Source organism: Anguilla rostrata, chromosome 9 (assembly GCF_018555375.3).
Source record: "Anguilla rostrata isolate EN2019 chromosome 9, ASM1855537v3, whole genome shotgun sequence".
Lineage (NCBI taxonomy): Eukaryota > Metazoa > Chordata > Actinopteri > Anguilliformes > Anguillidae > Anguilla > Anguilla rostrata.
The window spans coordinates 3110280-3122689 of record NC_057941.1 but is presented as its reverse complement, the minus strand read 5'-3'; the positions used below and the strand labels follow the sequence as shown (position 1 = coordinate 3122689).

Sequence of the window (12410 nt, the reverse complement as noted above, 5' to 3'; positions counted from 1 at the left end):
CACTTCGACATGCCCAGGGCGGGGGATTGAACCGGCAACCCTCCGACTGCCCGACAAGCGCTCTTACCGCTTGAGCTATGTCACCAGACATTGATACACAGCTGTAATGCTGTAATATTATGGCATTGTTTCTTAATGCCTATATTATACCATGGCAGACAGGCATTGCTCGCTAAGACTACAATAGTGCTCGTGTTTATTGCTACCCACAGTTGCGGTTTCTTCCCTCTGTTTGAGCAACTGATGTTTATCTGCTGAAACTATGCCCAGTATGTTTAGGGTTGGAAGTCTTTGCCCAAGCATGTTAATCACATATTTTTTTTCTCACTGCTTTCCTGCTTTGTCTCGTCACTCTCTTCTCTCTCTCTCTGTCTGTCTTTTGGGGTGTTCAGCTCAGTATTTTAGGCTGTATTTTAAAATCTTTTCAGTGTGTTACTCAGTATTGTATGCTGTCTTTTTGAGATGGTTTTGTCTGTCAGTATGCCTCAGTATTCTTTCTCTCCTCCATGCTCACGTCTGCGTCTGTGTATGCGACTGCGTCTGCTCTGCGCTGCGCCCCCTGCCTGGTCCCGCCCCCACCCGCCCCGCTGCAGAAAGTCATCTTTCCCAACCAGGACGATGTGCTCATCTCCTTCCTGCCCCTCGCGCACATGTTTGAGAGACTCATAGAGGTACGGGCCTGTGTGACTGAGGGCCACACTATGTGTGTGTGTGTGTGTGTGTGTGTGTGTGCGTGTGGTGTATATGCGTGCACGTGTGCCTGCGCGTGTGCGTGTGTATCTGCGTCTGTGTGCACGCGCGTGCATACGTGTGTGTGTGAATGTGTGCATGCATGTGTGCGTGCGCGTGTGTATCTGCGTCTGTGTGCACGCGCGTGCATACGTGCGTGTGTGAATGTGTGCATGCATGTGTGCGTGCGCGTGTGTATCTGCGTCTGTGTGCACACGCGTGCATGAATGTGTGCATGCATGTGTGTGTGTGTCTGTCTGTCTGTTCTGGCACTAAGAGAGCTCTTCACTCCTGTATGAGCTCAGTCATAGATATATACTACTACTGAACTGTAGATTGTTTTTGTTCTTTTTTTTTTTTTTACCAGATCATTCATCACTCATCAACGATGAGAACCTCGTTTGCCCTGTTTTTCTTTTTCAACAGACATAATGTTAGCTTTTTCAAAACAGCTTCCTTGTATGAACACACTGCCCGGCGGCTAAAGAACCGAGCCCTCGCCGTTTAATGCGTTCAGCAGCTCAGTCACTTTAACCGAGTGCGAGCTGGCTTTGGGGAGACCGCGTGACACTGTGACCCTGTGACTCTGGCAGTTTGTCCTCCCGCCCCAGCGCAGGGACGCCCACAGGCAGTTCACATCCTGTGGTTAAATATGCAGTTCGGCTCGGGTGCACAGCGCTACGCTATCTCACCCCTGTGAGCAGACAGACCCGGAAGTCACGTCCCCACACCCATGTCTCCGTGCATGCACTCACAACAACACACACACTCTCACGTACGCACACACTCACAACAACACACACACTCTCACGTACACACACACTTACAACAACACACACACTCTCACGTACACACACACTTACAACAACACACACTCACGTCCACACACACACTCACAACACACACATACGCACACAAGCCAGGTCAACATTTAGTCTTCATTTGGCAGCCTTGAAGAATTCTTTGTCTGCAGGGAAGGGAAACATTCCTCTGCATGTTCTTTTGTACATAAAATATCTCTGAAGAAAGCATGCAAGCATATGCAGGCTGTCCAACAAAAACAATGGCTGTTGTCAAGACAAACAGCAACAATAAAGGAAGTGGTGCATTGTAGAGCCAACTGAATTGCAGTGCCACCTAGTGTTCAGAATTTTAATTCAGCAGATAAGCAAGGGCACTATGGAGCTCTTCTGTCTACTGTCAGCAGTCTACTTTAAGTAAACAGACTTAATTCAATCAAGCTTTTGCCTGGTTGTTTAGTTTTTTTTTTGTTTTTTTTTTTCCACTTTCCAGTCCGTAGTCTACTGCCATGGCGGAAGGATTGGTTTTTTCCAAGGAGACATCCGACTTCTTTCGGAGGACATGAAGGCCCTGCGGCCCACCATCTTCCCCGTGGTTCCCCGCTTGCTCAACCGAATGTACGACAAGGTGGGTGCAAGGAGCCCTCGCCTCCCCCCCCGTCCCGTCCCCCCGTCCCCCATTCTGAGCGGGAACGGGGCCCCTCACCCTTCTCTCTCCGCCCCGCAGATCTTCAGCCAGGCCAACAGCCCGGCCAAGCGCTGGCTGCTCAACTTCGCGGCCAAGAGAAAAGGCGCGGAGGTGCAGAGCGGGGTCATCCGCAGCGACAGCCTGTGGGACAGGATCTTCTTCAGCAAGATACAGGTGGGCCGGGCTCTCCTGGGGGCAGAGGGGAGGGGGGGGGGAGGGCGCACTGATGTATGTGTGTGTGCTGGCATGTAGGAGGGGGTGTGTGGTGTGTGTTCTGCTTGGGGTGTGCTCTAGGTTTGGTGTGGGGAGGGGGGGCGGGGCGGGGCGGGAAGGTGAGTTTTGGGCTGGGGTGGGTTATGCGTATTGCTGTGGGATTTGGATGTGTGTGGGGTGTAGGGCTGTAGGGTTTGTATGTGTGTTGGGTGTAGGGCTGTAGGGTTTGGATGTGTGTTGGGTGTAGGGCTGTAGGGTTTGGATGTGTGTTGGGTGTAGGGCTGTAGGGTTTGGATGTGTGTTGGGTGTAGGGCTGTAGGGTTTGGATGTGTGTTGGGTGTAGGGCTGTAGGGTTTGGATGTGTGTTGGGTGTAGGGCTGTAGGGTTTGGATGTGTGTTGGGTGTATGTTTGAAACTGTGTTCCGTTGACAGGCCAGCCTGGGCGGGAGGTTGCGGATGATCGTGACAGGGGCCGCCCCGACCTCTCCCACCGTTTTGGGGTTCCTGAGGGCCGCCCTGGGCTGTCAGGTGAGTCCGGCCCCGCCCTGTGACATCACATCCTGTACCACCACCACCACCACCACCACCACCACCCTGCTCAGGTGTGTTTGCATTTCCCAGCATCCTCCTCTCCCCCTCGGCTCCAGGTGTACGAGGCGTACGGGCAGACTGAGTGTACGGCCGGTTGCACCTTCACCACCCCCGGAGACTGGACCTCAGGTGAGCTTCACCCTCCTCTTCCTCATTTTCTACCGCAGCCCCGCGAGCTGGACTCTGTGCAGGTCTAGGGTCCAGAACTCAAAGGTAGTCATTTTTTTGTTTGTTACCTTGTCACTGTTTTTGTCACTTGCACAAAGGTCATTCTCTCTCCACCAACAGGTTTAAGGTTAAATGGAAGCTGTCAACCAGGTTTATTCGGGAAATAGAAAAGGGGGAAAAATAGATCTGAGGTTTCATGTTGCGCAGGCTTGTTGTTGCTCTTCATGCCAACGATTGTGATCTCACAATGCCAACATTCCTTTGAAGGCAAGATGAATAGGCTGGTGCCACTTATTTCTGTGCAAGATCTCTTTTAACCTGCTTCGTTGGTGCGGTCGATGTCGTGACTGCCGATGCAGCGTGTCTGCCGTCATCTGTGTCAGCCTGATTTTGCCACATCCTTTTCAGGACTGTGAACAGTCTGTGAGGCCCAATAAAAGCAGAACAAAAGATAGCTGGTTCTCATTCTGAAACATTGCATCACTCTGCACACAGAATCACACCCACACACACACAAACGTGCACGTGCATTACACGCGCGCACACACATACACCCACACTCTGGAAGCATGCACGTGCACATGCAAACACAGACACAAAAACGCACACATACAAATACACACGCATGCATGCACATGCACACAAACACGTCCACACACACACAAACACGCATATACATACACACAAACAAGCGCACACACAATCGCACTCATGCACACACACAGACATGCACGCACATACACACACACATACACACACACTTGCATGCATGCACATGTACACACACACATGCACCAAATTCTCAAAGTCAGAAATGCCCAACCTGTTTAAATAAGTGCTTCTGCAATAAAGAATCTTTTCTCATTCAACATCCAGATAAGAACTTATACAGAGAATTTCACCTTCAAAATGCCAGTTTACTGTAACTTCTTTGGTTGTGGTGTCTGGGTTCAAATCCCAGCCTGGCCCTTTCTGTGTGCAGTTTGCATGTTCTCATCGTGTCCACATGGGTTTCCTCCGGGTACACTGGTTTCCTCCCACAGTCCAAAGACATGTAGGCAGGCTAATTGGAGACTGTAAATTGCTCGTAAGTATGAGTGTGTGAGTGAATGGTGTGTGTGCCCTGCGATAGATAGGCGACCTGTCCAGGGTGTATTCCTGCTTCTCACTCAATGCATGTTGGGATAGGCTCTGGAACCCCCCGCGACCCTGTCCAGGATAAGTGGGTTAGATAATGGATGGATGGATGGATAAAATAAACTCAAAAACATAAAATAACTTTCAGTGCATGTTACTGTCTAAACTGCTATTCTCTCTCTGCATTTTACTCTCCTAACTTCACTGACAACATTGAGCTTCATACCAAAAGCTCATTTAGAGTTTCATTTTTTAGAATTGTCTTATTTCTTGTAACAGGAAACCAGCTTCTCTCGTGAGCTCCATGCCAACAGTTGAATCAGAGTTTAATTTATTAGAAGTGTCTTATTTCTTGTAACAGGACAACTGCTTCCCTCTTTCTCTCTCTCTCTTCTTATCAAACTACTCCCCCTTCTGGTAATGTTGCATACTACTAGTTGAGTAGACCTGAAGGTTTGCATATTAAAATAGTTGGGGAGATGAAATGCATATAGTTTAAGAAATTATTTGTTGTCCAATGCTGGACAAGTGCAAATACCAATGTTTCTGTCTAAAGAAAGGCTTTGCCAAAACAAATCTGTGGGATTTGTGGTGATCCAGCTCTAATTTATTGAACTTTGCATACATTATTTTCCCAACAATGGAAATTAAACAAAACACGTGCTCTCCATGTTTATTTTAATTTATTTGAGTTTTTAAGTGTGGAAAAAAAGAATAGCACCTGAGCTTGCTGCAGGGACCTTAAAAATCACATTACCATACAGATCAAACTATTTGCAAATTCAAAATGAAGACTGGTGCAGACATTTCAAAAAGGGCATTAAGGGCCTCATTTTTATTGTCAGTTTTTAACTTGCATACATTATTACTTATGAATTATTCATAATTAACAAACAAAAACATTAATGTTTGGTTCCAGGTCATGTTGGAGCACCCCTTCCCTGTAACCTGATAAAACTGGTGGACGTGGCTGACAAGAACTACTTTGCCTCTAAAGGAGAGGGAGAGGTAAGGACAGTCAAACCCATGCAAACTTATACAAATCATACACAGACCTTGCATTCCGAATCTGTTTTTCCTTTTTACACACGGCGTGTGCTTGTGTGTGTGCGTGTGCGCGCGCGCGCGTGTGTGTGTGTGTGCAGGTGTGCGTGCGTATGTGGGTGTGTGCGCGCGTGTGTGTGCAGGTGTGTGTGTGTGTGTGGGTGTGTGCGCGCGTGTGTGTGCAGGTGTGTGTGTGTGTATGTGTGTGAATATGTGTGTCTCCTTCCGTCGCATGGTTCAATGCCCATGTGACCAAGCCCTAACTTTGTGTCTGTAAAAATTAAAACGAGCAGTTTCTTACTGTGCCTGAAGACTTGTGCCTCCAGGGTTTTGCGTGATACTGTAGATGTGAAGGACACTCCCTGGAGGTCCTTCACATTCTGTGAAGGCCCCCACCTTCTAGCGTCCCCCAAACCCCCCCCAAACCGTTCAGGGGGGCAACTCTGCTCGGTGGCCCTGTAGGTGATGCACACCTACCTCTAGGTCACCCAGGGATGGGAAAGATTTCAGTTTGCCATCTCTTCCCAGCATCCTCAGCTTCCCAGCCTTCCCAGGTTTGCCAGGATTACAGCGGCTTGTTATGCACAAGTGCCCCCTGCTGGTTGATCGGGCACCTGCAAGTGAGCCTGCTAGACTGCAAACATGGGATGTGTCTGAATCAGCCTCCTAAATACTGTGTGCTTAAAGTATGTACTGACTACTAAGCATTCTTTGTACTGTATAGTGCATATATTTTTAGTACTCAATGGGCAGTACACAAAAGATATCCTCTATATTGTTTTCTAACCGTATTCATGACATTTCATGTGTCACATGTTAAGAATAATTCTGTGTGACACGAACCAGGTCCGATGCCTATTGTATACATAACCTGTCACACGTCAAGATACATGTTACATATCTGGAAAACGCCAGCGTGACTTCAAAAGAATGCTAAGAATAAGTATATTGTAGGTATGAAACTAGGACAGAGAACATGTGAAAGTAGATCATAAAATCTGGAGAGATAAAGGTCAGGTTTATTCCTGAAGGGTACAACAGCAGTTCCCCCCTCCCCCCTTGCGAATCATAGCTGTAAACCGGTTCCTTAACCCTCCTATTATTTCGAAATTTTCAAGGCCTTTAATGTTCGGGGTAAAATTGCCCACAACAGTTTAAACCGACGCCAAGTTTTAGACGAGAGAGATTCTGACACTTTGTTCGTTTCCTTCTTAATGTCTGCCAAATGACTGGCCTTTTATCCCTAAATGTTAAAAAGCTGTGAGAAACTGCGAGAGAGTCCTCATTTAGGAGCACCCATTTGGGAAGCAAGTGAATATTTGAAACCTTTAGTTAAGTGCCACTGGAATCACCCACAAAATATCAGAGATGAAACATAAAAAATGTGGAATATTTACCTACGTTTTGTACAGCTAGAGAGCCTGGGGTCAGCATGACCCCAAACAGCACCTGTGTATACAAAGCTGGAACAAGACTTTTGAAAACATGCCTTTAGGTTTACTGCATGTTTTCTTTCTGGTTTTAGAGACGCGTCAAACAACAAATTCACCGGAAACATAATATGAGGGTGAATTGCTACCCCCACTGTTACCCTGTTTCTACCTGAAACCCTGCTCTCTTTCTCCTCCCCAACAGGTGTGTGTGAAGGGACCCAATGTGTTCAAGGGCTACCTCAAAGACCCGGAGAAGACCGCGGAGACGCTGGACTCAGACGGATGGCTCCACACTGGAGATATCGGCAAATGGTTGCCTGTATGTCGTCTTTCCGTCATCTGTTCATTTAAGACGGGGAATCAGATCGAAACTGAAATACTAGCCATTTGCTCTGAAAACACTTTGGCTTTTACTGGCATTTAGGAGACGCTCCTATCCAGAGCAACTTACACAACATTTTACACAGCACTTATATTGCACCCATTTATACAGCTGGATGTGTACTGAAGCAGTGCAGGTTAAGTACCTTGCTCAAGGGTATGACGGCAGTGTCCTACCCAGGAATGGAACCTGTGACCTTTAGGTTACAAAACCAGTTCCTCACCCATTATACTACGATAGCGCCAAAACAGACCTGAGGGCAGTCCATCAAATGTGTGTCTTTGCCTCAGAGTCTGGTGCCGAAACCCGTCACTGTGCCTGGGAGCCATATTGCCTTTAGTGACCCCAGGGAGGGTGGGAGGGGTTGTCTGTTTCGTTGCATGTGACTCTGCCCAATACAGCGCCTGCCATGTGCCTTTGACGCCTGTGCATCTGTCGCAATAACTGCGCAGCTACGTCTGCGGACAGCACAACCTTTAGTGGAGAGCACCTGCTTGTCTACACCAAAACATGTGGAGGACGTTGCAGCAATGAGAGGGTCCTATGAGTACAACATACCAAGACATTAAATTGGATATTGGATTAAACAAGGATTAAATAGCTTGAAGAAATGAAGGAAAATAGAATAAATTAAGACGTGGATCATTTATGCCCTCAGCACATGAAAATGTCTGTCTGCGTAGTCCTTTCAGATATGTCATGTCCTCTTGAACTGCTCGTCTGGTGTTCTCCCACCCCCCCCCCCCCCCCCCACCGCCACCCCCCTGCAGAACGGCACGTTAAAGATCATCGACAGAAAGAAGCACATTTTCAAGCTGGCTCAGGGGGAGTACATCTCGCCGGAGAAGATCGAGAACATCTACATCCGCAGCGAGCCCATATCTCAGCTCTACATCCACGGAGACAGCCTGCAGGTAGCCGAGCCGCTAACGTGCTACGTAGCTGCGCTGCTAACATTCTACGTAGCTGCGCCGCTAACGTGCTAGGTGTTCAGCTTATATAGTGGCCAAGAGTAGTCCAGGAAGTGCATGCAGTTACAGAGCCAGTGTTGCTGTGTTGCAGAGGAACACAAAATCATTTAATTTCTTTGTACTATGTGCTGCCAAAAATGTGCCTCTGCACATGCTCAGTGCAGAAGTACATTCAATCGCTTTCTGCATTCTGCATATGTACTGTTTATCTTAATGAGTAATTGCACTCACTGTTTCAGCTTGGCTCCGCCTACTACACTAGTCAGTGTGTCCATCTAATTTGCATAAAGTATTCCCTATTCAAATTAATTATCACAGCTGCGCCTGGCTCATGAAACTCGGCTCAAACTGTCAAACTAGGCATTGCAGATCAAATATGAGTCACAATTCACCAATTACATGGCCTGTTTCTCATCTCAAATGTTTTCAGAAACATATTTTAGTAGACTGTTCAGGTGGAATATGAGAGAGATTTGCCGTTTTCTGTTTATACTATATTGGTTTTCAATAACTCTGGGATTAATGTCTCTGAGATTCTATAATAATCATTTTTTTGTGTATTAGAAACTGGATATCCTGCATACTGTTTGGTCTTGAATCACCATAAAACCATAAAATAATTATGTAGAAGTGTGCCTGTCCCTTTGGTGTGTGACTGTGTCCATGTCTTCCTGTAGTCTTGCCTGGTGGGAATTGTAGTTCCAGATCCTGAGGTGATGCCACCGTGGGCCAGGAAAAGGGGCCTTGAGGGTTGTTTTGGAGATCTATGTAAAAACCAGGTACACACATCATTTATTCAATTTTCAGTATTTTGTATTTACACTATTATATTAAATATTGTATTCATTATTTATTTCGTAATAAATTAGAAAAGTGTTTATCTCTACTTTCAAATGCTGGTTGTAAAATTTAGTACTGCGCACAATACAAAAAATTAGATTTTACTTTACATAACTACACTGTTACATGAGCTAATAAAGGTAACTGGTTCTTAAATTTATATGGAATATTTTCAAAGTCAGTAAAACAGACTTGCTGTCTTTGTCTTGTGAAGGACTTGAAGAAGGCCATCATGGAGGACATGGTGAAGCTTGGCAAGGCCAGTGGACTCCACTCGTTCGAGCAGGTAACGGGCCGTGTGATGTGATGACGTCATCCTGCCTTCATGTTCATGTGATGGCCAATTTGATCAGAGTAAGAAAGGAGGGCCTTTGCCATTTGGAAAAGCCTGTGAAGTTACGGAATTTTAGGACAGGCGGTGTATTTGACGGAAATGTCGTAGAACGTCGTCACACCGGGCCTGCAAAAAGTAATTAACTTTTTAGCTGTGGGGAAAAAGAAGGTGCCTGTCCACAGTTCCAGCGCTTCCAGCGATAAATTTAGAAACAGCGTTTCAACCGACACAGGGCCCTGTATCATGGAGCAGGATTACGAGTAAAAGCTAGAACCCTCCAAAATCTGGAACATAGACTGAGGTAAAAATAACTGTTCCAGGTTTTACTCAGCGCAGTTATCCAGCTAACTCTGACATCCTGCTTTGTGGTTTTACTCAGCGCAGTTATCCAGCTAACTCAGACATCCTGCTTTGTGACACAGGGCTTTACTCAGCGCAGTTATCCAGCTAACTCAGACATCCTGCTTTGTGACACAGGGTTTTACTCAGCGCAGTTATCCAGCTAACTCAGACATCCTGCTTCGTGACACAGGGTTTTACTCAGCGCAGTTATCCAGCTAGCTCAGACATCCTGCTTTGTGACACAGGGTTTTACTCAGCGCAGTTATCCAGCTAGCTCAGACATCCTGCTTTGTGACACAGGGCTTTACTCAGCGCAGTTATCCAGCTAGCTCAGCCCCGGGTCTTCACCAGTCTCCTGCGGCACTGTGCCGGGCCTGTTCTGAACTCACAGCGGCTCGTTAGATGTATATGATACAAATTGAAAGTGGACAGTTGCGCTTACAAAAGTATGAAGGAACAAAATAACTTTCATAAACTCATATAGAATCAAGCCAATAAAGAATTCTGAAGTACAAAAATAATGTAAAGCAACAGGTAGAAACACGGAGTCCACTGAACGCATGTGATGCTTGGATTAGTCACGGGGCTGCAAAACGGTCATGTCCATCACACTTGATGTGTACATTATTTATTTTGTTCATTTTTGGTTGTCCATTTAACTGTTCATTTCATAATTTGTTTATGTAATAGCTAATAACTAACATTTTCATTTGCGTCTTTCCTCAGGTCAAAGATATCTATGTCCACAGTGAGCTGTTTTCCATTGATAACGGATTGCTGACGCCCACACTGAAGGCGAAGAGACCGGAGCTGAAAGAGTACTTCAAGGGAGAGATCGAGCAGCTGTACTCCAACATCTCAATGTAACCCCATCAAATGAATGACCTGGTTTCTAGGACCTGTAGCAATATTGCTGTAACGGTAACCATTTGTCCTTAACTTCCCATCAAAACAAAAAAAGAAAAAAAGAAAAAAAAAGAAAAGAAAAAAAACTGACAACACCAAGTAATTCCACAGTGGGTCGCGGCTGAAGAAAAGAGCTCATTTTCGTTTGTGTTCGTCCTGCGCAACGAGAGCTGCAGCCCTGGGGGATTCTGGGAGCATGAAGACTTTAAAAAAATAAATAAATAAATAGATAAATAAAATAAAAAAACAGAAACAAATTAGACCCGAAACAACAGCAGCAGCCAAAAAAAACAAACAAACAGCCTGCATAGACCTCATTGTGTGTGTCGGCCAAAAGAAAAGAAATGAAGAAGAAAAAAAAAAACATTACGAAAACAAAGAAATGATTTGTACTTGATCCGCAAGGTTTTTCTTTTCCTGTGAACTCTCGACTGTGTCTGGTGAAGGCCAGTGCATGCCATGGTCTCCTCAGAGCGGCAGCAGACCCCAGCGCCCCCTCCGGAGGTCTCAGGAGGCGTGTCCCGGGGCGGCTAATGCGAAGCCAGCAGTCACCGCAGTCAGCTGTTACCCGACAAGACTTTCTTGCGTAGTCTGCGTAGGTCTGCGGGCTCCAGCACGCGACGATCAATCCAACACGACGCAGGCATAGAGTTTGACCTTTGGGGTTTTTTTTTTTTTTTTTTTTTTTTTTTTGTGTAGACCTTTGTAATTGGTTTTGACTTTGTTTTAAAGCCCAAAGATGTATTACTTTTATGTACATATTGAGTGAGATTAGATGTAACTATATTTAAAGCGATGGATTGAAAGGGTTTTTACTTATTTATTTATTTATTTATTTAATTAATTAATTTATTTTTTTGCGTGTAGTGAGAAAATAATTGTACCATTATTTAATCTTCTGTCAGATGGAATCAGCACCTTGTAACACATACTTCCAGCAATAGGGATGGGTGAGAATGGGTTGGACAAATAAATAAAGAGAAATTCTGGAACAATCATACAAGATTTTAATTTATTCTTTGCAATGTTTCAATTACAAGCAATGTAAAAATTCTGGGACACCTTTGCAGGAAGTATTTAAGTAGTGCAAGAATCTATTCCATCAATGTGAACAATTCTACCAATGAACCACAGTTCACTTATTGTACTGTTCCTCTCATCTACACATTCTTAAAACCCTTTGAATACTAGATGACTAGGTTTTTTGGAATGTTTTTATTTTTAAAATTCTAAGTCAGTGTTCTAGAACTTAATTTCTTTTAATTGGCCACCTAGCTAACACAAACATTCTCGCAGTGTTGCTGCCAACGCGCTGCCAATGTTACGGGCATTGACAAAACATTCCAGTAACATTACGAGAACGTTTTGTGTTAACTGAGCAGTAGTGATTGTCACATCAATCATTCGAATGTTCAGTTAAGGACATTCTGCGCACATATATGTGATCTCACAACTTAAAGGGTTTAAAAATTTTTCAAAAAAGCAATAAGTGGTCCCTGTACACAGACAATAGTTGTACTCCCAGAAAGTCAAGCACTGAAGAAATGAGTAAAAGCTTTAGTCTTTTGTTATGGTTTAGCTAAAGTTTGAATCTATGACTGTCTAGTGTCAGAACAGGAGCACTGAAACACTTAAGCTTACTATGGGGGTTAATTATTGTACGGCGTCTATAGTACACCAGGAATTTGCGTATGCCATTCAATATTTAGATTTGAATGTTCTGATGTGGTCCCATGGGCATATATAGTGACATTTACTATTTTTCTAATTTGTTTGCGGAGAATGTATAGTTCATTTCACGCCAATGACACACAACTCATACACAAACAAAA

At 45.1% G+C, this 12410-nt stretch overlaps 1 protein-coding gene across 5 annotated transcripts in view; it reads left to right on the top strand.

Annotated features, from left to right (window-relative positions):
- The window catches only part of acsl6 (acyl-CoA synthetase long chain family member 6), a 34463-nt gene extending 22414 nt beyond the window's left edge, over positions 1–12049 (top strand). For all 5 annotated transcript variants that reach the window (XM_064349817.1, XM_064349820.1, XM_064349818.1 and 2 more), the window contains 11 exons: positions 594–671; positions 2023–2157; positions 2257–2391; positions 2863–2958; positions 3078–3150; positions 5246–5334; positions 7006–7122; positions 7956–8099; positions 8834–8935; positions 9211–9282; positions 10399–12049. In XM_064349817.1, the coding sequence (XP_064205887.1) occupies positions 594–671; positions 2023–2157; positions 2257–2391; positions 2863–2958; positions 3078–3150; positions 5246–5334; positions 7006–7122; positions 7956–8099; positions 8834–8935; positions 9211–9282; positions 10399–10539 (1182 nt within the window). In that variant the 3' untranslated portion in view covers positions 10540–12049. The remainder of the gene's footprint in view (positions 1–593; positions 672–2022; positions 2158–2256; positions 2392–2862; positions 2959–3077; positions 3151–5245; positions 5335–7005; positions 7123–7955; positions 8100–8833; positions 8936–9210; positions 9283–10398) is intronic.
- Positions 12050–12410: the final 361 nt, after the last annotated feature.